General features: G+C 38.9%; 1 protein-coding gene across 20 annotated transcripts in view; it reads left to right on the top strand.

Annotated features, from left to right (window-relative positions):
* The window catches only part of DMD (dystrophin), a 2,667,987-nt gene that overhangs the window by 1,939,594 nt on the left and 703,028 nt on the right, over positions 1 to 25,365 (top strand). Inside the window, exon 1 of one of the 20 annotated variants that reach the window (XM_086387513.1) lies at positions 19,865 to 19,987. The exons of the other annotated variants lie outside the window; for them this stretch is intronic. Within the exon in view, the coding sequence (XP_086243639.1) occupies positions 19,921 to 19,987 (67 nt within the window). The 5' untranslated portion in view covers positions 19,865 to 19,920. Of the gene's footprint in view, positions 1 to 19,864; positions 19,988 to 25,365 lie in introns of those variants that run through there. 20 annotated transcript variants of the gene reach the window in all.

Raw genomic sequence — 25,365 nt, 5'->3', positions numbered from 1 at the left:
ATCACAACTTCAAAAAATCATTGTTATCCCACATTAAAAAGCAGAAGCTAAATAACATGCCACTAGAAAAGTGGGAGACATTATTAAAATAAAGTAATTGCCACTGTCACTTCAGTTTCCCAGGACTGTTCTTTCTTCTTGAAGAAATTTATGGATAAATAATATAAATAAACTTCCTATGTTTACTATGGATTCTAAGTACAGGAGGTAGTTTTCCTTCTCCTGTTGAAATGAGTGAGAATGTTGTTTCCTTGATTATTAGTATTTTTTATTGGAGTATTGTCGACTCAATGGACATGAGTTTGGGTAAACTCCGGGAGTTTACCTGGATGGACAGGGAGGGAGGCCTGGCGTGCTGTGGTCCATGGGGTCGCAAAAAATCAGACATGACTAAGCGACTGAACTGAACTGATAGTTGATGTACAATATCATGTTAGTTTCAGGTGTACAGCATGGCAATTCATATGTATATATTTTTTTTTCTCAGATTCTTTTCCCTTATAGATTATTATAAAATATTGAGTATAGTTCCCTGTGCTGTATTAAAACATTTAACCCTATGATTTGGTGATAAGCATTTTTGCTTGCTAAATCCGACAAAACCAAAATAGGAGCCCTATTATTTTTCTTCCTGATTCTTATTTCTTTAAGGTAAAACATGCCTCTTTCTTTTGAACCTGTACTCCATGTTTAACGAATAAGGACAGGACTCAGAACGGAAGCATGCACTCAGATTTGAGGTTTTTTCTCAATGTCAGGACCCAGTTTCACAAGAAATTTTATTTTTTCCTGGTACAGCTGACATCCATTCCCACCAGCTGAAAGACAAACTTGTCTAATAAAGCTTTCAGATTCAGTTTGCTGTCTGCATACAGCTTGAGGATCTCTGGAGGTCATTCACAGCATGTGCTGCAATCCCAACAGGGAGAAGTAATGAAAAGATTCTGGTTAAAAAGCTGACACTATCCCTTCTAACCTCTTTGAATGTGAATATAATAAGCAAGTTTATAGACACAAATCTCTGTGATTCTGGGGATTTCCATCTTGATCTCTGACTCCAAGGAACATTTGAATGCATGGATTTGTATCTATTATCTGGGTGAATAAATGCTTCATATTGAGCATATTGAAGAAAATGTGCTTTACAACAAAGATCCAATGTAAATCAGGCAAAACAACATTGTCACTCCATGTTTAACTCCCTTAGAGGGTCTCTGAGGTCTCACAGTCTGGTTCTATTCCAGTAATACCTAAGTATATCAGAGCTTTTTTCAAAAATAATACCTGCTTTCATTTTGATTATTCCCCCTGGCTTTTGCATTGACCCGAACACATCTAATATTTATCTTAGAGTAACATGCATTAACGCCTCGCTCTGTACCGGGCATTTTGCTAAATACCCTTTATGGATTGTTCCATTAATCTTACAACAGCCTTATAAGATAGGTTCCACATGAATTCCTTTTTTCTTTCTTTTTTTTTTTTTTTGTTTACCATAGGAGGAAAGTAAAGCTTACAGAGAGTTGTTATCCCAAAGACTGTCATATCCTAAGGAGGCACAGTACAGCACTCCCTAAACTCCATACCTATCCTTAAATCTTTATGTGAAACATACTTGATCTTAGTAGTACAGGTGATGCAATAGACTCCACGACCATGGAATCGACTCTATTGTAGCATTCATACTTATGTAATGTATTTTCCAAATGAATTCAAGAACCATAGTCCTGCTTATCCCTATTTTCTTCTCTTATATGACATCCAAATCTTATATTAAAGCCATGCAGGTGAACTTAAGTCTTAAACAACAACACCCTTGATGCTTAGTACTAACCTTGGATATATTGAAATGATTTCAGTAAAAAGCAATATATAATAGCTTTTTTTCTCTTTTTCTCTCCTGGAAGATAGGGCCATGGGAATTAAAAAAAAAAAAAAAAAAGTGTTGAGATGGTAAACCTGATTCTCCCACGGTGTTACTATTGAGCTTTATTTACTCTCCCAATTCTATATATGTCAGTTCAGTTCAGTTCAGTCGCTCAGTCCTGTCCGACACTTTGCGACCCCATGAATTGCAGCATGCCAGGCCTCCCTGTCCATCACCAACTCCAGGAGTTCACTCAGACTCACGTCCATTGAGTCAGTGATGCCATCCAGCCATCTCATCCTCTGTCGTCCCCTTCTCCTCCTGCCCCCAATCCCTCCCAGCATCAGAGTCTTTTCCAATGAGTCAACTCTTCGCATGAGGTTGCCAAAGTACTGGAGTTTCAGCTTTAGCATCAGTCCTTCCAAAGAACACCCAGGACTGATCTCCTTCAGAATGGACTGGTTGGATCTCCTTGCAGTCCAAGGGACTCTCAAGAGTCTTCTCCAACACCACAGTTCAAAAGCATCAATTCTTTGGTGCTCAGCTTTCTTCACAGTCCAACTCTCACATCCATACATGACCACTGGAAAAACCATAGCCTTGACTAGACGGACCTTTGTTGGCAAAGTAACGTCTCTGCTTTTCAATATGCTATCTAGGTTGGTCATAACTTTCCTTCCAAGGAGTAAGCGTCTTTTAATTTCATGGCTGAAGTCACCATCTGCAGTGATTTTGGAGCCCCCCAAAAAATGAAGTTTGACACTGTTTCCACTGTTTCCCCATCTATTTCCCATGAAGTGATAGGACCAGATGCCATGATCTTCGTTTTCTGAATGTTGAGCTTTAAGCCAACTTTTCACTCTCCACTTTCACTTTCATCAAGAGGCTTTTTAGTTCCTCTTCACTTTCTGCCATCAGGGTGGTGTCGTCTGCATGCTGCTAAGTTGCTTCAGTCGTGTCCGACTCTGTACGACCCCATAGATGGTAGCCCACCAGGCTCCCCCGTCCCTGGGATTCTCCAGGCAAGAACACTGGAGTGGGTTGCCATTTCCTTCATCTGCATATCTGAGGTTATTGATATTTCTCCCGGCAATCTTGATTCCAGCTTGTGCTTCTTCCAGCCCAGAGTTCCTCATGATGTACTCTACATATAAGTTAAATAAGCAGGGTGACAATATACAGCCTTGACGTACTCCTTTTCCTATTTGGAACCAGTATGTTGTTCCATGTCCAGTTCTAACTGTTGCTTCCTGACCTGCATATAGGTTTCTCAAGAGGCAGGTCAGATGGTCTGGTATTCCCATCTCTTTCAGAGTTTTCCAAGATCAAACAACCAGTACAGTGGCAGAATTATAAAAAGTAGATCTGGGAGAAGACCACAAGGCACTATAGGTCTAGTGCCCTGCTACAGTTCAAAATCAGTTAAAGAAATCTGTTTAAACAGTGCTTCATTTCATCTCCTCATAAACAATACCACAACCCTCTTGGTAAACTCTTTTAAGTGTTTATGTTTAGAGGTGACTTTCTGAAAATACTGCATAGTCTTTTCTTTGTTCAGTTGCTGTGAATAAATGGACCCCACTTTTTGGCATGAAATAATTGAAATGAATATTGCCTTGGACTTCATCCAACCAAGCACACAAACCAGAAACCTAGGGTTCATCATCTCTTCTAGAAAGCCTCCCTTCTGCCCTCACTGCCATAGTTTGGTCAGTCATATCTGACTCCTTGCAACTCCATGGACTGTAGCCCGCCGGGCTCTTCTGTCCATGGAATTTTCCAGGTAATGTCGTAGATGCCCCAACAGTATGTCCCCATACCTCTTTTTGCCGCCCATCTCCTATTTCAACCAGTCCACTGCCCTCCTCCTGTTCATGCTTCACATGGTAGGTCCTCTTAAGATTTCACTTGAAAGGAGTTAAATGTTTAAAAAGCACTAAAATCCACTGGACTAGATGATGTTGAAATTTCCTTGAAAATAAAAGAAGGTGGAATTAACAGCCTTGTTAGAACTCATCAAAATGGATCTTGCTGACCCCTCTACTAGCCAGTTCCCCACTTAAGCATGCTCCTAGACCAGAGTATATTTTTCACAACTGGATAAATCTGGAGCATTATAGTAAAAGCCAGTGTGAGAAAGGCAGTGGGTGCAAGTAGATTGAAATGGATGAGTGGGCAGAACTGAGTGGGCAGAAAAGAGGAGCACAGGAATAAGCCAAACCAAGATGCATGCTCGAGGAATACACTGACAACAGCAGAGGAGCTAAAGGAATAAGGCAGGTCAGACTGCCATGTGAATATCAACAGAAACAAGTCATGACTACAGTGAGTGAAGCTGGAAATGGGGAAAACAAAATGTTGAAATCTGTATGATGGTATATAATAAAAAGCTTTACAAGTTTATAATACCTACTTTTATCTTAAAAATACCTTTCAAGAAAGAAGATGATCTTGTTGCTATAGTGGGGGAAACTGAATAAGTGGGAACTCGTGACAGAAGCTTCATTATTCCTATTTCTAGTCTCTCCTTCTAACTATTAATACATTGGAGAGAACAGGAACTTATTCACCAAATCATAGCATACTGCAATTAGGAGATGTCTTGTGAAGTTTGGAAGCTGTAATTTGGGACAAATTAAAAATCTATATTTGTATACAGTAAGTTACTAGTTTAGGAGAATTTACTATTTCAGTGAGAGGTAAAGGTTAATGACATAAATCACTTCAGGAAGGTTTTAAATCAGGGGCTGGCAATTTTTTTTTTTAATGTAAAGAGCCAAATAGTAAATATTTTTGGCTTTGCAAATCAGAAGGTCAACTCTATAACTGAAGTACAGAAGCATTCATAATCAGTATATTCATAGATTAATGAATGTGATTTTGTTCCAATAAAACTTTATTTTCAAAAATGAGTGGTGGGTTGGATTTGTCCTGAGGACTGTAGCTTATTGACCCCTCTTTTAGACAAAAATTTACAGATAGGTTCATAGTAATTAAGAAAGATAATGTGGATTGTTGAATGTGTTTCTCCAATCCTTTTAAAGCTTCTTCCAAAGAGAAAAACATTTCTTATCAATAGTGTTTCTAATGCTTACTCAGAAGAAAGAATACCATTTGCCTAGCATAGAATGGAAATTTGTAAAGCCTTCATAGTAAAATAAAGACACAGTGTGAAACACTTGGTACAACTATTAAGAAGGTTCCACTGTCATTTGGAAAACATTTAGGGACTTATATAAATAGAATTAAACTAAATCATTTTGTTCGCATTTTGGGAACATTTCCTCATCTCAGCAACAGAAGCACCATAAAAGGAGGATTTTAGGGGTAATTTTTTACTGTTATTATAAACATATATTTTTAATTATTGAGGTACTCTTGCATAGATATTATTCAGTTCAGTTCAGTCGCTCAGTCATGTCCGACTCTTTGCGACCCCATGAATCACAGCACGCCAGGCCTCCCTGTCCATCACCAACTCCAAGAGTTCACTCAGACTCACGTCCATCGAGTCAGTGATGCCATCCAGCCATCTCATCCTCTGTTGTCCCCTTCTCCTCCTGCCCCCAATCCCTCCCAGCATCAGGGTCTTTTCCAATGAGTCAACTCTTCATATCAGGTGGCCAAAGTATTGGAGTTTCAGCCTCAGCATCAGTCCTTCTAATGAACACCCAGGACTGATCTCCTTTAGGATGGGCTGGTTGGATCTCCTTGCAATCCAAGGGACTCTCAAGAGTCTTCTCTAACACCACAGTTCAATAGCATCAATTCTTCGGTGCTCAGCTTTCTTCACAGTCCAACTCTCACATCCATACATGACCACTGGAAAAACCATAGCCTTGACTAGACGGACTTTTGTTGGCAAAGAAATATCTCTGCTTTTTTTTTTTTTATCTCTGATTTTTAATATGCTATCTAGGTTGGTTATAACTTTCCTTCCAAGGAATAAGCGTCTTTTAATTTCATGGCTGCAATCACCATCTGCAGTTAAGTAGAGGTAATAATTTCAAAATCATCTGGAGTCAAATTACTGCTTACTACTGTAGGGACGACAATGTTATACATCACTTCTGAGCTTGTTTTGAACATTGAAACCACGGGCACACTTCTACAAACATAGAATGGTCTTCCAAAGAACTCGAGGAGCAGAAAAGCCCTATCATAATGCCACTTCAACTGACTACCACTTAAATAATGCACTAGTTGGAAAGAGATAAAGTATGTAGTTAGAGTCAGCAGGAGATGTCACTCTCAGGGAGATGAGAAGCCATTTTCCAATATCCTCTCAGTTACAGGTGAAATTCTTTCTCCAACTGTTAGCTGTCATTTTATGTACTAGAAAAGAATATCTTTTAAGAGAATTGGAAGACAAGACACAAACTGGGAAAAAAAATAATATTAGCAAAAGACACATCTGATAAAGGACAATTATTTTAAAAACAGACCAAAAAAAAAAAAAAAGACTCCTAAAACTCAACAAACAGCCTGATTAAAAATGGGTCGAAGACCTAAACAGACATTTCACCAAAGAAGACATGTGTCATATTAGCATATAAAAAGATGTCCCACCTATAGATCATCAGGGAAATGCACATTAAAATAATGAGATACTACTGCCCGCCTATTAGAATGGCCAGAATCCAAAACATTGACCACACCACATGCCAGTAAAGATGTGGAGCAATAGGAGCTCTCATTGATTGATTACTGATGGGACTGCAAAGTGTATTAGCTCTTCTGGAAGACAGTTTGGTGGTTTCTTTACACTAGAAAACATACCATACTTTTACCATATAATCCAGCAATTTTCTGCTCCATGGGATTTTTCCAAAGAAATTAAAAACTTATATCCATACAGAAGTCTGGACCTGGATGTTTCCAGCAGTTTTGTTCATAACTGGCAAAACTAGGAGGCACTCAAGATGTCCTTCAGTAGTAGGTTAATAGATAAATAAACTATATTACAACCAAGCTAGAGAATTTTATTCAGCACCAAAAAGAAATGAGCTCTCAAGCCATGGAGAGACATGGAAGAAGCTTAAATGTTTATTACTGAGTGAAAGAAGTAAAAACAAAAGAATAAGTGATTCTGAAAAGTCTACACACTGTATCATTCCAACCATAGGCTATTGTAGAATAGACAAAGGTATAGAGACACTAAGAAGATCAGTGTTGCCAGTGGCCCTAGGATCGGCATGGGGAGAGATGAACAGGCACAGCACAGAGGATTTTTAGGACACTGAAAATAGTCTGTATGATACTATAATGATGGATACATGGCTTTATACATTTGCCCAAACCCGTAGAATATACAACACCAAGAGTGTACCCTAAGGTATACTTTGGGTGGTATGCTATGGACTTTGGATAATTATGATACATCAATGTAAGTTCATCCTTAATTTTTAAAACTCCACCATTCTTGTGAGTGATGTTGATAGTGAGGAAAGCCATTGCATATATGGAGGCAGGGAGTAGCTGGGAATACCTCTGCACCTCCCTTTCAGTCTTCCTATTAACCTAAAAGTGCTCTAAAATATTGTCTTCAGTTTTTTTCACTTCAAAGAAAGCATTTGGTATGTATTAGTATAATCAATTTATCAATACAGTAATTCAACAAATAACTTATTAAGCCTTACCATGTGCTATGTTGTATGCTAGATGCGAAGGATATAATATTGACCATGAAAAACACAATTTGGGGGCTCTCAGAAAGTAAGAGAATTAAATAGCTACATTTTACAAACACTAGGATATAGAATGTTATGGGAGAATCATAATTCAGTCTGGAAGGGGACAGTTGGTAGATGGAAAGTTCTCTAGAAAAAAGGAACTTTGATAGGAGATTTGAAGGATACATAGGTGTGCCTAGGCCAACAGGTGGGGGAGTGGGGTCAGATGAGTCAGAGTCCTCCTCTTCTAGGGAAATGGCAGAAGTAAAGATGAAGCAACAAGGATCCTGGCATTTCTTGAAAAATTCAAGTATGGACAAAGCATTGAGTTGGGTGAGGAGCAGATGAGAAGGGATATGTCAAGGAGGAGGTTCTGAATGATGCTGAAAATACCACAGCCTTAAATTGTTCTTTAAGGATTGTTAGAGAAATCAATCACATTTTATTTGGAGGGCAATTGAAAGCACCTGGAGCTTTTTTGAAGAAGCCAGTGACATGATGAACTTGGGTTTAAGCGGGCTTGTTCTACAAAAGAGTAGAGGATGACTTAGGTAACGGTAGCACTGGAGGCTGTGCCAGTGGTCCAGATGAGAAAGAGTGATGACTTGAACTAGAGACGTGAGAAAGGGAATCAAGATTGAAAGGAGACTAAAGAGATACTGGGTGGATGGTAGTGGAAATTACTAAACTGTGGATGTGAGTTCAGTTTTGGATACATCAAGTTTGAGCTGCTTGCAAGGCCACTAAGTAAACTAGCCATATGAATCCAGAGAGAGGTTTAGGCTAAAAATATAGATACCAGACTTCCCTGGTGGCTCAGACGGTAAAGCATCTGCCTACAATGCGGGAGACCTGGGTTCGATCCCTGGGGAGGGAAGATCCTCTGAAGAAGGAAATGGCAATCCAGTACAGTACTCTTGCTTGGAAAACCCCATGGACAGAGGATCCTGGTAGACTACAGTCCATGGGGTCTCAAAGAGTCGAACACGACTGAGCGACTTCACTTTTCACTTTTTTTGTCTTGGATACCAGAGTTGTCCGCATGTACAGTAAAACATAGCTTAAGTCTCAAGAGTGATGATCTCCTAGGAAGTACATGTAGAATGAGAAGAGGACTTGGGACAGAATCCAATCCTGTAAAAATTTAGTCTCCTAAGCCAGCGAAGGAGACTGAGGAATGGCCAAAATCAGAAATAGAGAACCAGAGGGAATGAAGCTAGACTTTCAAGAAGTGTCTCTTTAAGTGGGTAGAAGAAAAGATGGAGGTGGTGGTAAGATTCTTCCATGGTTGTTTTGTCAGAAAGGTTCTATGAAAGTATATTGGAACAAGGGAATTAATAATAACTAGAAAGTGTAGTCAGTAATGGTTCCAGGTTGGGCTGAAGTGATGAATCACGGACTCTAAGCTGAAGAGGGCAGTAATTGAGGAGTAAAGACAGAAAAGTCAGAAGAACGGTCATCTCTAGGAGGTTGTGCTATGGGGGACACAAGGATGTATTCCAAGGTATGGCATGCATGCGTGTGTGCTTGTCGTTATCTGAGTCACTTCTGAGTCTTTGCAAACCTGTGGACTGTTGCCCACCAGAGTCTTCTGTCCAAGGGATTCTCCAGGCAATAATACTGGAGTGGGTTGCCATTTCCTACTCCATCAGGGCCCGTTCAGTTCAGTTCAGTCCAGTCACTCAGTCATGTCCGACTCTTTGCGACCCCACAGACTGCAGCATGCCAGGCCTCCCTGTACATCACCAACTCCCAGAGTTTACTCAAACTCATGTCCATTGAGTCGGTGATGCCATGCAACCGTCTCATCCTCTGTCATCCCCTTCTCCTCCTGCCTTCAATCTTTCCCAGCATCAGGGTCCGTTAGCTTTGCAGAAAACGTGTTGTCAGCAAAAGAGACACTGATGTATAGATCAGTCTTATGGACTCTGTGGGAGAGGGAGAGGGTGGGAAGATTTGAGAGAATGGCATTGAAACATGTAAAATATCACGTATGAAATGAGATGCCAGTCCAGGTTCGATGCACGATACTGGATGCTTGGGGCTGGTGCACTGGGACGACCCAGAGGGAGGGTATGGGGAGGGAGGAGTGAGGAGGGTTCAGGATGGGGAACACATGTATACCTGTGGCGGATTCATTTTGATATTTGGCAAAACTAATACAATTATGTAAAGTTTAAAAATAAAATAAAATTAATTTAAAATAAAAAAAATAAATAAATAAAATACCATACCCCGAAAAAAAAGAAAAAGAAAACGTGTTGTCAAGTGACCCTTAGTCCAGTGATGTTTGCATTCATCCCACGTGGAATCTGGATCACTCTGCCAGCTTCAAGTTTAATAATCCTCCTGGCCCCGCCCCCATCTTTGCTGCATATCTGTCTACCCATTTTTCCTAACTGTCTTCTCCTCACAGTTTTCCTTAACTTCCTCTCCACTGCAAATTATACTTAGAAAAAGACTGGCGCCACTTTCCATTGATTTTGATGTCAGGGCTTGGAGTGACAACTCCATGTGGAGAACTTTGAACCTCCTGCTGACTCATCGTTTGCTTTAAAAAAAAAAAAACTACTCATCTTCTTCCTGAATCCACTGGGTAAATTTATGCTCACAAAATAAGCAAAACCTCTAGAACAAAAGCCATGTGAACATCAGAAGTCTTGGTCTTGCCTTGATTTCTAGACTCAAAAGTATCACAGCAGTTTTACAAAGAGGAAGAGGGGAGCTTTTGAAGTATTTTTTGTCGTTCAATCCAGTTGTGAACCAATTTATTTCGTGGTTTAAATATAAGAACCATGAATTGTCTTTCCAGTGGATTATCATCCTCAATATTTCTACCTATAAGAAAAGAACAAAGATATTGTTTGAGAATAGAAAATATTGCAAGAAGAGAAAAAAATTCAGTTTAAAATGTGTCTTTGGAAGTTTGTCACACAACCCCTGCCTCCAGCTCCGCTCACTGAAGAGTCATTGTGTCCATGAACCAAATTGGTCAGTTTCATTTCCCCTCACCTATATGTCTTTTTGAGCCTTTATATTTCATTCAAATATGTCTCTTGTCTCCTTTGATTTTTGTCTCAGTCTTTCATTTTTTTACTTCCTTTGTCATCCTGTATGACATAAAAAAAAAAATCTGCCACCCCACATCTTTTAATATATTTGTCTTACTGGCATTTATGTTATGAGTTTCTATATTGTCTTCCTTGAAAGTGTTAGTCGCTCAGTCACGTCTGACTCTTTGTGACCCTGTGGACTGTAGCCCGCCAGGCTCCTCTGTCCATGAGATTCTCCAGGCAAGAATATTGGAGTGGGTAGCTATTTCCTACTCCAACCTTATGGTTTATTTGCTTCTTGAGATTAGATTAGATTATGAATACTATAGTAGATCAGTTGATTCCATTTTTATGTAGTTTTAACCTAACATTCTCAGTATAATATAGATATTTTTGAAATTACATTATACCTTGAGTATTAAGACAATTTGCATTAATCCACAGGCAAGGTTTTTTGAATTATTATTCCCTTTGCTATGATTCTGAAACCTTACCTTCAGTGCCTTTGATAGTTTTAGCCAAGCATCACCCATGTTCCTTGCTTTTAAATTCTCTACAGTCTTGGCTTTTGAGCTTGCATGTTCTCTTGTTTTGTTCAGCTTTGCTTTCTAGCACCTCTGTGGTCCCTTGTTGCCATTCCTACTAGTTGACATATCCCCCTGTCAGCCCCTTAAATGATGGTATCACCCAGGACTTAGCCCATGCTATGTGTGTGTCCCTTTACAGCTGGCATCTGTTCCGATTGGCCATAGCCTATGCTGTACTTATGGCCAAATTTCTTTTGTAGTTTTTAAATTGTGCTTTAAAACTTGTAACAAAATTTACCATCTTAAATCATCTTAATACAGTTCAGTGTGTTAGAGAATGTAAGGTAAAGACTCCTAAAACCATGCCAGTGATTAGCTCAGATGTCTTTCCTAAACTCTTGTCTTATAGTTTCACCTGCAGGCCAGCTATCACCTAGATGTTTTACAGATATTTCAAACTCAGCATACCCAAATTTGATATTACCATTATCTTTTGAAAAATATACACGTCTTTTTATATTCCTTATGTTGGTGGATGGCACTCACTATCCAAGTTAGAAATCAAGGAGTTTTGCTGACACTTTCTTTATTCCTTAGTACTAAATAATCATTTACCACCGATTTTGTTGAACTTGTAAGCCAAACAACTCTCAACTTTCTAACATAGCCCCGCTATTTTGTTTTGGTCATTTATCCAGTCATCATCTACATAGCCTCTTGCTTGGTCTTCCCATCTCTCTCAACCCATCTTGCACACTACAAGTCCATTGATAATGAACTTTTTAATGTACCAATCATATTACATTAGTCAAGATTTTAGAATAGTTTTTTTTTCTAGAATAAAAGCTAAATTCCTCAGCTTGGTATACAAGGTCTTTCATAATTTGGCACTTGCTAGGATGTCTAGGTTATTTCCTAACTCTCCCACCACTTTATTGATAACCAGATAATACTAAGCTATTTTTAGTGCCCCAGTCACCAAATGCTGCCTTTCTACTTTAACATATGCTATTCTTTCCTCTAGAAATGCACATATCACCATTTAATTTTGTTAAACTCAACCTTGAAGTCTCAGCTCAAAATATTATTTGTATGAATACTTTCCTTTCTGCCTAGTCTTCAAGGGAAGACAGGTACTTCTTTATTATACTACCATTTTGCTATTTACTTCTATTTCAGCAAGTATAATTACATTTTATGGAAATTTGTTGTTGGCATATATGTCTCCCACTAGAATAGAAACTTCTTAAAGGCAGCAATAGAGTCTCATTTATTTTTGTAACTCTGGTGACATGGTTAATAAAGATGTTTGGGGCTACAAGGAAAAGAATACCCATTCAAAGTGGCTTCAGCCATAAGTATAATTAATTTCACCTAACTGAAAGTCCAAACATTGGAGCAAGCTCCAGAAACAGTGCAAACAGAGCTCTGGTTCTCTTTCTCTATGATATTCTTAGTTCTGATTTTCCCTCTGGGTCAGCTCTGACCCCTCACTAGTTCCCTTCCAGTTTTGAAGGTGGCTGCCAGCAGCAAATGGGGCAATATGATTTGCTGTTACAGTGAGAGAGGATCTCTTACCTCAAGGCTAGATTAAGAGATTTATCTATCACTCAAATCTGCCAATCTAGGTTATGTATCTACTCCCATATCAATAATAGTCTTCAGAGTGATGCCATAGGATGGTTGACTTCAACTTTGGGATATTAAACCAAAGTTAAGAGGAAGGGATTATCTTGATTGGCTTGGAATCTAAGCACTTAGATGAATCTAAATCACCTCTAAAACTGGGGGATGGAATCCGTGGAAGCCTGAAAAGAATTGAAAACTCTCCTAAGTAGTAGAAATGCAGAGTGGGTGTAAGGGCATCCATGAAAGAATGTTGCTCAGTTCACCAACAGCTCAGTTCACTGAATGTTGTTCAGTATTCACTCCATTGGCATGGTGTTGGGCCCAAAGCTGTTTAATTACTGTTAGTTCAGTGAAGCTATGAAAGACAATTTTTTAAATTTTATTTTATTTTTTAATTTTACAATATTGTATTGGTTTTGCCATGTATCAGCATGAATCTACCACAGGTATACACATGTTCCCCATCCTGAACCCTCCTCCCTCCTCGCTCCCTGTACCATCCCTCAAGACAATCTTATCTGCAAGCCATATATAAAGTAGGCAACAATGAGAAATATTTTTAGAAATGTTAATCATATACAAATTAATTATACACATTGGGAGGCTGTTCCTAAATGTAATGTCTTGTCCTTCCCTTGACCTTTGCCTGAATCTTATCTTGGCCTTAATCTGGAAGTTGGAGCTACCCAGGTGGTGCAGTGGGGAAGGAATCCACCTGCCAGTGCAGGAGGTGCAAGAGATAAGGGTTCAGTCCCTGTGTCAGGAAGATCCCCTGGAAGAGGAAGTGGCACCCGACTCCAGGATTCTTGCCTGGAAAATCCCATGGACAGAGGAGCCTGATGGGCTATGGTCTATGAGGTCACAAAGAGTCAGACATGACTGAGCATACACATACACACACATACATACAAAACATCTGGAAGTTAGTTGGAGCCATTTTTAAGATCTTAACAACTGGTTTAATAGCATTAATTGAAATGTCTGTAACTCAGCTAAGGGGGGAAAAAACTAGTCCAGCATAATACAGTATTGTTAAGGAAAATGATACTTTCACACAGCTATTTTGCTTTTTAGTGTCTTCTCAGTGTCTGCAGACCTAATAAAAAGGGATTATCTCAGCATCCTATAAGTTTAATTTTGAAAAACAAGAAGCCATGAATAATGGAAATCATTTCAAAACATCTCCACTCACATCTAAAATATGAAACAGCTAAATCAGAGGTTCTTAATAATTTAATCAGTGAAGCATAACTGGAGGATTTAGAAAAAGCGCCTAAACTATTAAAAGATTCTTCAGCTACTGCTTAATGTCAGCATCAAGTTATTTCTTGCACTGGCAAACAGCCAAGCCATTCCCTGGTCACATCCACTTTTCAGCATTTAGTAGTCCTCTCAATCATCCTGGTCAGAGCCCCAGGAATGTTTCACAGCAACTCTGCAATAATGGTACATTACTGTTAGGTCTTGAATTTTGAGATAGTTCATCTCCCAGAAAGGATGTGAATTGAGTAATAAGACCAAGTAGAGTGAACTTTATTAATGATGCTCGAGATTTTAGACATATTCTATAACCTTCAATCAATTTTAAAAGCACTTCCCATACCCGAGTTTTGCTCTAAACCAGTCCAACTGTGTTATAGTCTCAGATAATACAATGTGAGAATTTTGCCTTTCAAAATACAGAGTTGTCAGGAAAAGTTATGTATTAATAATAACTTCCTTAGCATTTAACCCTAGAGAGTACTTCCTGTGTAACACAGTCAAGTGCTGTATTTATCTAGAGTATAATTGTCCTTTGTTATGACATATATTCACAGCTTTATTAAAATAAGAATAACTTGGGACTTCTCTGGTGGCTCGGTGGTAAAGAACACCTGCCAGTGCAGGAGACGTGGGTTCGATCCCTGATCCGGAAAGATCCCACATACCACGGAGCAACTAAGCTTGTGCACCACAACTGTTGAGCCTGTGCTCTAGCCGCAACTGCTGAGGCCTGCGTGCCCTAAGCCTGTGCTCCGCAGCAAGAGAAACCACCGCAATGAGAAGCCTGTGCACCACCAGCGAGTAGCCCCCGCTCACCACAACTAGAGAAAGCCTACATGAGCACCAAAGACCCAGCACAGCCAAAAAATAAATAAAATCATGTAAAAAAAAAAACAACTTGATTACCTATTTCTACAGAGGCCTTGGAAATAAATATTTAAATATATTCATCTACATGACTCTCTTACTAAGGAAGCCCAGATGCGTCACCAAGTTAGGAGTTATTCAGTAATAATATTTGAATGAAACCCATTCTGTTAGACTAAATTCACACTATCAAAGTCACATTATAAAAGCTTTCTCATTTATGAACCCATTATTTCTTTTTGGAAAATATATAAAATAAAATATTCATGTTGATTTATAATGATAAAAAACATTTTGAAAACATTTCTTACATTTTGAAATTTTTGCTATAATGCCAATAATCAGAATGATTTGTGTAGACTAAAATAATTTTCAAAATAAGAGATGTGATTTGCTTTTTATAATCTGAATAGGAAGTCTTAAAATGTTGTCCTGAGCTAAATAATTCATATGAAGTAATAGAAATTTACTTTCCGAAGGTCCATGCTATGTAATGGTTTCCAGTGGGGTTGACAACATTTACACTGTTGGATGGTTGGACTGGCTTAAATATGTAAAACTTTTAACACTAGTCTCATGTTCTGAAAATCTATTAGGCAGAGGGAAATCCCTTAAGTCCTACATAAGTCTAGCTGATCACCCACATCTACTTTTTGATTTGCAAAGGCCCGTAGATACACATCTTGAGAATATCAAGGGTCTGCTGAATTATTTTCAAAACAATTCAGTCTAAGATTTACAATGTTCAGAGGTGACCGATTTTAAAGTTCAGCACTGGAATTCACACAAATTCCTTCCAATTCTAAAATTTTATAATTGGATCAGTAAAGAATAATATATGGAAATGTAATCAAACAGCTTTTTTTTTTTTACATAAAACTGCCATCAACATAAGAATTCAAAGTTCAGACGTAACTCGAGTTGTCAACAAAGACCTCAGTGACATGAGATTCTGATCATAAAAGATAGGAAGGATTAGAATAAGTGAAGAAGATACTTAAGCCTGAGGAACAACTTGGATAGATTCATTTTCTAAAGAATAAAAGCATATTGAGAATTTCATGAAGAGACTGCCTAGTCAGAGACAACATGGGCATTTTGGGTAAGTAGTAGAAAATAATTTTCTATAAGTAAAGTGAAGGCAAATTCAGATATTTAAACATGGTCCTGTGGTGTTTCTCACCATTTGTCTCCTCCTCCTCCCTACCTCACCAATCTCATTACACATGGTAGTGATATTCACATATACACATGGGTATATTCATGTCAGGGGCTACAGTATACAAAAAAGTGAGTGAAATAACCTGCAGGATAGCCAAATTCAAACTCTGACTGTGCCCTTTTCTCCCAATCAGAAAAGCATATCAGAATGTTAAGTAACTGAGAGTATTGTGATACTGACAACCTTAAATCTCCTGTAATTTATAAAAACTAATTGTAAAAATTCAGCTTTTGTCTGTGCTATAAAGTGTTAGTCACTCAGTCATATCCGACTCTTTGTGACCCCATGGACGGTATCCCACAGGCTCCTCTGTCCATGGAATTCTCCAGGCAAGAATACTGGAGTGGGTTACCATTCCCTTCTCCAGGGGATCTTCCTGACACAGGAATCAAACCCGGGTCTCCTGCATTGCAGGCAGATTATTTACCCTCTGAGCCATGAGGGAACCTCCATCTGTGATATAAGCCATCCTTAAAGATCATGATACCATTTTTTGGCAACACTTAACTGAAATCAACTGTAAGGGGAAGGAACGGGAGTTTTGAAGATACTTGATCAGAGTAATATGAAGCAGTGATCAGCATGATAGAGATTCTCAACCTAGAGGCTGGAGATAAGTGAGATTTCCTAGTATCACTGAAATCAGTTCTCAAATCATTGAGCAAGTGTTGTCTGTGGATCAAATAAGTTATGTGTCTCCACATATATGTAGTAGATATTTTCAAAGTGACGTTAAATGGTACTACAATTAATAAAATGTAAAATTAGAATATTACAGAATTCAGAATAAGTGGATTTTTGTCACTGTTTTTCTCAATCTGTGCAATCTGGAGATGTGATTATTATGCAGAGGCATGTGACATTTTTGAGGTTGCAGAAGCATGTTCCTAATGAGAACCACTGGCACAGTAAAAAGCTTATTGAATTGAGAATTCAGAGCCCTAGATTCTGGTCCTCATTTGGTCTCAAGCCAGCTGGGGAATAGAAATCTTAGACAAACCATTCAATGCTTTAGGCCTTGATTTCTTTAGTTGTTAAATGATCAGTTTCTCTCAAATGAAACAGCTTTTGATCATGCTATCAGGTATAGTGTCTATGGCTTTAGGTATATAAAATAAGTTAACTTCTCTGAAAATCAAATTTCTATAACATATATGTCTATGGCATTGAAAAATAGTGACTGATAACATATTTTTATAGAATAGTTTACTTACTTATATGACTAAGTGATAACAGAATCTGATTCAATAAACCCCAAAAGATCATCCCTGAAAATAGATGAATGAAAGACCTCTGACTTGTTACTGTTTCACCTGTTAAATTCACCCAGTTGTAGTGACCTTAGGCCGCCACTGTCAGTGACAAAGATTGTCCATTTTAGCAATTCAGTCTCACAGTGCTTCAGTCCTTCGGTTCAGTTGCGCAGTCATGTCCAGCTATTTGCGACCCCATGGACTGCAGCACTCTAGGCTTCCTTGTCCATCACCAACTCCTGGAGCTTGTTCAAACTCAAATCCATCGAGTCAGTGATGCTATCCAACCATCTCATCCTCTGTTATCCCCCTCTCCTCCTGCTTTCAATATTTGCCAGTATCCAGGTCTTTTCCAATGAGTCAATCCTTCGCATCAGGTGGCCAAAGTACTGGAGCTTCAGCTTCAGCATCTGTCCTTCCAATGAATATTCAGGACTGATTTCCTTTAGAATGGACTGGTTGGATCTCCTTGCAGTCCAAGGGACTCTCAAGAGTCTTCTCCAACACCACAGTTCAAAAGCATCAGTTCTTCAGTGCTCAGCTTTCTTTATGGCCCAACTCTCACATCCATACATGACTACTGGAAAAAACCATAGCTTTGAATAGACGGACCTTTGTTGGCAAAGTAATGTCTCTGCTTTTTAGTATGCTGTCTAGGTTGGTCATAGCTTTTCTTCCAATGAGCAAGCATCTTTTAATTTCATGGCTGCAGTCACCATCTGTAGTGATTTTGGAGCCCAAGAAAATAAAGCTTGTCACTGTTTTCATTGTTTCCCCATCTATTTGCCATGAAATTATGGAACTGGATGCCATGATTTTAGTTTTTTCAATGTTGAGTTTTAAGCCAGATTTTTCACTCACCTCTTTCACTTTCATCAAGAGGCTCTTCAGTTCCTCTTCGCTTATTGCCAGGAGAAATATCAATAACTGCAGATATGCAGGTGACGTCACCCTTATGGCAGAAAGCTTCAGTCCTTAAGTCCTTCTTTTCCACTGTTACATCAAATTGAATGGGAACATCATGCTGAAAATAGTGAATTGGCCCCACTTTTTGTTAGTGAATTGACCTTTCTGCCTAGCTATTTACTTCTGTCCGGGTCCTTATTTTCCACAAAAAGTGTACTTTATCAATTGAATGTATAGAAATTAATTTGTTGGTAAGAATATCTATTAGCACATAACAGCCATGCCTTTGAGGTAGGACAAAAGTAGGAAAAACAATGAAGAATTTCCACCTTTAATTCTTTGTATCTTAAAATATAGGTTAATATAGGCTATAATTGTATTATTGATATATTCTTTTGAATGGTAGTTCATATACAATGTCATATAAGTCACAGGTATACAATATAGGATCACAATTTGTAAAGGTAAGCCTGGTAGGCTGCAGTCCATGGGGTTGCAAAGAGTCAGACATGACTTAGCAATTGAACTGAACTGAAAGTAATACTTTACTATACTATAGTAAAGGTATAGTTCATTTATAATAATTATAAAATATTATCTATATTCCCTGTGTTAGACAATATATGCCTGTAGCTTATTTATTTTATACATAATAGTTTGTACCTTTAATCCCCTGTCCCATATCGCCTTGCCCACCCCCTTCCCTCTCCCCACTGGTAACCATTAGTTTGTTCTCTGTATCTGTAAGTCTGCTGCTTTTTTGTTATATTCACTAGTTTGTTGTATTTTTTAGATTCCAAATATGTGGCATCATATAGTATATTCTTTTCTTTCTCTGACTCATTTCACTTTAGCATAAGACTCTCCAAGTCCAACTATGTTGTTGCAAATGGCAAACTTTCATTCTGATTTATGGCTGAGTAATATTGCATTGTATACATATACCACATTTTTAGCCATTCCTGATTGATGGACACTTGGCTTGCTTCCACATCTTGTCAACTATAAAAAATGCAGCTGTGAACATTGGGATGAATCTGCTACATTCCTGACTTCTACGATCTTCTATAGGCTGTAATTTTAACAATAATAAAGGAAATATATTTTACTCCAAACCAAAATATCTTGGGATAAAGGGAACATCAATTTTCGACTCGAGATGGCTGTTCTCTTGCTCTCCGTCCATCTCTTGCCCACTGGTGCCTGCTTCACCTGTATCTTATGCACAGGACTGACCTCCTTACATGGGCTTCCCAGGTGGTGCTAGTGGTAAAGAATCCATCTGCCCATGCAGAAGACATAAGAGATGCAGTTTCGATCCCCTGGGTCAGGAAGATCCCCTGGAGGAGGACATGGCAACCCATTCCAATATTCTTGCCTGAAGAACACCATGGACAGCAAAGCAGGCCACCACCATCCATAGGATCACCAAGAGTCAGTCCAAACTGAGTGTGTGTGTGCTTGTGCACGCAAGTGCTCACATGCATGTGCACACACACACACACACACACCCCTCCTCCATACTCGCCCCAGGCCCCAGCTGGTGATTGTTCTCATCAAAGGGGTGGTGAGGGGTGTGCCCTCTACTGGTCTCCCTGGTAACTGATGAGCCCACCTGCAGTCAATTCCCCTTCCTCTTGGAAGCAAGCCTACCAGCCACCATGTTCTGCCCAACCTGCAGTCCACTGCACTCACTGGGGTGTCACGCCAGGGCCTTGCTGCAGACATGTAAGCTCCTCCATCCTTTAAACCACTGATGTCTCTGTCGCCAACTCTAGGTTCTTTCTTTGGTCTGGAAGCTGGGCACACACAGACCTTGGAGGCCTGCAGGATACAGCCCAATGTTACCTTTCTCCTAACAAAAAAATGAAGCATAGTTTTCTGTTGTGGACTGTGTAATTAACTTTACCTTAGAGTATTTATTTGACTCTGAAATATAACTCCATTTTACTTAGAACTTCATTTTCAAGTACTGTTCTCAAATGCAAAAATTTGGTGTAATTCTGTCTTTTATATAAAACACTGACATCATGGGAATAGTACCAGTGTTACTAGGTTTAAATATGATTTACTGATTCTTTTAAAGGACTAAACATTAGCCCTGATCCGATAAAATTTTCTGTTCTTAAGTAGCAGAAATAAGAGGTTCAGCTTCACAAATCTTTTCAAGTGAAAATGTAAGCTATGCTCCTATTTCAGAAACCATGAACTATAGACTCACAGCTTTTCCAGACTCTCTTTACACTCTTAATTTGAGACCCATTCATCCAAAGGATTAGGACCATGAGATTTCGGGTCTGAAACGATAGGAAGTACGTGCATTGCTCCTAAGAGTAATCATGCTATTGCTTCAATAGCGTGATTTATAACCACTTAACCGTGTTTTTATTTATGATTACCTCTCCTTCAAAAGGAATTTGAGATGGCTTGGTGAGCATGATTTAAAGAAACAAACATCATAATCTTATTTTTGTGCCTGTAACAAGCAATTTTCCCTTTGTAATTGGTACTTGTTTTCTACCTTTGATTTTTGGTTCCTATTGTATAGCTCATAGTTACTGCACTTGTGGGCATAGTGTGCTCTTCTACAAGTTAAATGAAAACATGAATTGATTTTGATGGAGCTAGTTGAGCTACTTCAGTTAGTGTGTTTGCCATACCTGCAGTTTGTAAGGTGTTTACTGACCCAGAACTTTAAAAGCTAAGTTCAGCTCAGCACAATCAGATCAAACTAACACAAGATGGCAGTTACATTTCCAGTGTCATTATAGAGACAGAGTTCAAGACTTTAGTATTGGGATTTGTCAAACTCTTTGGTGTTTTAGTTATAGGATGTGTTCAGATTTCACTTACAAAGCTGCTACTCAGATGATAAATTGAAACTCAGCTATAACCAGAGTATAAAAACCTTTTTATAAACCTTTAAGTAGTAAATATGCCACCAAGTGGTTGCCTGCCTTTTGGTAAGTTTCCAGAGCATTCAACTGAATATTGAACTATACAACATGTGATGTTAATACATAATTTAAATAATATTACTCCAGAATTGAATGCCATGTTGCTTTTATGTATTAGAAAGGAAACCGTGTATTTAGGTGTCTAAGGGGTCAAAAGATGGTATCTTAGATTGGATTTCCTGGAAGCATGGTCTGAGACAAAAAGTTGCATTCATTAGGTTTAGTGGGAATGAGTATTGGTAGATCTACCTGTAAGGAAGTGAGGGCAGTGTTACTGGACAGAGTGGGAGAGGCTGATCCACAGAGCAGTGAATACTGCAGCCATGGGGTCACGAAGATTCAGACACGACTGAGCGACTGAACTGAACTGAACTGAAGCCAAACTGACAGAGAGCTGGGAGCTGGATTCATCCTTCATAGTTGTCTAAAATTGAGGCAGGTGAGCTGGGCCTTAATATCCTTGTACTGACCGACAGAAAGCCTCAGGGAGGGACGCATTAGCAGTCATTATTAACAGAACCTGGTGTGTGGGTCCGTCGACTCCAGGAGAAGTGCAATGGGGCCCCATAATATCCACCACAGAGAGGTATTGGCATATTCTTCTTTACCCCACAAAGGTTACAAAGAAGGAGGTGTAATGACAGAAAAAGAAATTGGTCATTTTTCACTGGGCCTACATGTGTCAGAACCACTGGTTATTTACAGGATGGTCTTTATTTTGGTATTCAAAGATCTCTTTTAAATCTCCTTAGCCCAGAAGGGAAAGAAAGAAGTCCACACTTTGGCTGGTCTATGGACTCCTTTTTGTAAAAGTTGTAGTGAAAAACACATAAAATTTACTATCTTAACCATTTAAAGTATACAGTGTGCTAATTTTTTGCCATTGCACAACAGATCTCTATAAATTTTTCATCGTGCAAACAGAAACTCTATAGCATATGATAGAATTTCCTTTAAAAAATTTTTTTTGACTGTGCTGGGTCTTCATTACTATGCATGGCCTTTCTCTAGTTGCGTTGTGTGATTTTCTCATTGTGATGCTTTTTCTTGTTGCAGAGCACAGTGGGCTTCAGCAGTTGTGGCCGGTGGGCTCAGTATTGTGGCTCAGTAGTTGTGGCACACGGGCTGAGTTGCTCTGCGGCATGTGGAATCTTCCCTGACCAGAGATCAAACCCATGTCCCCTGCATTGGTGGGCAGATTCCTATCCACTGTACCACTCCGGAAGTCCAGGATTTACTTCTTTTTAAGGCTAAATAATATTCCATTGTATACTTATACCACATTTTCCCTATCCATTTATCTGTCAATGGACATTTAGGTTTTTCCCACCTCTTGACTTTTTCAAAAATGCTGCAATGAACATCAGTGTCCAAATATCTCTTTAAGATCCTATTTTCAATTCTTTTGGATATACTATATATTCAGAAGTATGATTGCTGGGTTGTATGGTAATTCTAGTTTCAACTTTTTAAAGAAACTCCATACTGCTTCCCACAGAGGCTGTACCATTTTACATTCCCAACTACATTGCACACGGGTTCCAATTTATCCACATCCTCACCAACACTTGTTCTCATTCTCTCTCTCTTCCTCCCTCCCCCACCTCCGACTTTGATTTGCATTTCCCTGATGATTAGTGATGTTGATACCTTTCCATGTGTTTATTGCCCATTCATGTATCTTCTCTCAAGAAATGTATATTCACATCCTTTGCAGATTTTTTAATTGGGTTTTTCATGAATCCCTCTTTCATCAGTCAACTCAGAGCCTTCCTTCTTAAAATATAGATTGCTTGGGAATTTCCATCTAACTTACTAGATTTTGACCCTGGAGAAGTATTTTAATTTATCCAAATCTTAGTGTCCTCTCCTGCAAATTGATAGCAATGTTGCTCTCCCTGCCCACACTCAAGTGTTATGGTGAGAAGTCAATGGATAAAATGACTGAAATGACACTTTTGTGCTTTTATACTGTATAGCTCTGTACAGATGTAAGGTATTATTATGAATTTAGGCCAAAAGAATTTACATGTTAAGACTACTTAATACTATTTCATTTACGTTGGAGCTAATGGTTCCTTTGCTTTGTTCTGGCTGATGAAACTCTAGATTGAGACTCTAATGAATCAGTCTCTCTTTCCACCACCCTCCCTCTCTCTTATGCATCCCTTCAGGATTCTGCTTCATTCTAATCTGGATAACAACAGCAGCAAATGTTGGTTGAGGCCACTGTGTATCAGACATCACACTGGGCTGGTGATGAAGAAAAAGATAAATTTGATCCTTTAAGTAGCTTATCTCAAGGGTGCGGCTTGTGAGGGAGGACCTGGCACATGTTTAACAACTTGAAAAACTCACTGCTAGTTATTTTGCTTCTGAGGGTAAAAACATAGCTTACCCAAGCAAATATGAGACTCATTTGGACTGAATTATGTATAGAACACTGCTTACCTGGTTTTGTTCATGTTTTACTACAGAATCTTATCTTTAATATTCAGGTAGGGGCAATTCTGTTGAAAACAAAAAGCAGATTGGATCCTTTAAGAATTTTTCAAGGTGCTAAAATTTTTGATAGAACAGCAGTGTATTTACTATTATGAGAACTATGTAATGAACTCTAGCTGCTATGCTGTGGCTAGTCACTCAATCGTGTCTGACTCTTTGCAACCCCATGGACTGTACCCCACCAGGCTTCTCTGTCCATGGCCAGGCAAGAATACTGGAGTGGGTTGCCATGCCCTTCTCCAAGGGATCTTCCCAACCCAGGAATCGAACCCAGGTCTCCTGCACTGCAGGCAGAGGGAAGCCCAAGAATACTGGAATGGGTAGCCTATCCCTTCTCTAGGGGATCTTCCTGACCCAGGAATCGAACTGGGGTCTCCTGCATTGCAGCCAGGCTCTTTACCAGCTGAGCTACCCAGGGAAGCCCTGTTTTCTAGCTGGTTATACCCAAATGAATGTATGCATTTTATTCTGATGGCAGTTTTAGAATTGATGATCATTCTTCATCAATAGCATGGTCTTTTTTATGGTCTGATCTGACTTTTCTTCCCTTGTTTTCTGCACTGGTCTGCCTGCTTCATGGCCATCATTATTACATTCTCTACTCTTTTCATTTACATAGTTTTAAGTGTACTAACAATGAATTTTTACTAAATGCTTGGCTTTTCAAATATCCTATAAAATATTGACTGCCTGAATTATAGGCATCATAAAATGATTATGTGTATCTTCAGTTTTCTCTTTTTCACACTCTAACTAGAAGACTCTTTCTTAACTGTGTTCTCTTTGTAGGATCAGTGTTTGTTTTATTTCTGTAGCAATGGGAGGACCATTTTAAACTTGTTTTGGATGCAAGTCTTTAATTGGTAAAAATGGAGGTTGTATCATGTATTGTTCTATAGCAAGTGACTCCCACATGTAGTGGCTTAAAATAGGAATCATTTATTTAGCTCATCATTTGGGGGTCTGCTTTGGATTGGGTGTCTCAGTGATTCCTTTGTTAGTCTCAGCTAGACTCACTCATGTATTAATGGTCATCTGGTAGTCAATGGCCTCACTCATGTGTTTGGTACTTGATTATTGGATGAGACAATGGATGTGACAGAGCCACTTGCCTATCATCATTCAGTAGGCCAGTGAAGTTTGCATAGTGGTGAAAGGTTTCCACTCATAGCCCAATAGCTATAGTTCTCAAACCTTTAGTTCTCAAACCTTTGCTTATGGTCGTGTTTAATAATATCCCATCCACATTCAATGAATGGAGAAATATACTACGGCTCTTGATGGGAGCATCTGGAATGTCTCATTACAAGGGTATAGATGCAGGAAGAGAAAGAATTTGTGGTCATTTACTCTCTACCAGAGAAGCTTTCACTTTTATCATCATGGTGTTGCCTGTGTCATATTATTTACTGTCCCTCATAGCTATAGCTTCAAGTATTTACTGTGTCTCAGTGTCTGCCCAGTATCCTGTGGCTAAGAGAAGTGCTGAGTTTCACTTAACCTATACTTCTAAGGTATAGGAGAGCATAAACTTGGATGGACTTAAAGCAGGTGTCCCCAACCTCTAGGATCTAATGCCTGATGATCTGAGGTGGAGCTGGGGTAATAATAATAATAGAAATAACATGCACACTAAATATAATG

This window comes from Bos grunniens, chromosome X (genome assembly GCF_055505025.1).
Source record: "Bos grunniens cultivar Pamir isolate PY7600 chromosome X, Bosgru_T2T1.0, whole genome shotgun sequence".
Taxonomy (NCBI): Eukaryota; Metazoa; Chordata; class Mammalia; order Artiodactyla; family Bovidae; genus Bos; species Bos grunniens.
The sequence above is the reverse complement of the archived record's forward strand: the minus strand, read 5'-3'. Positions and strand labels throughout refer to the sequence as shown.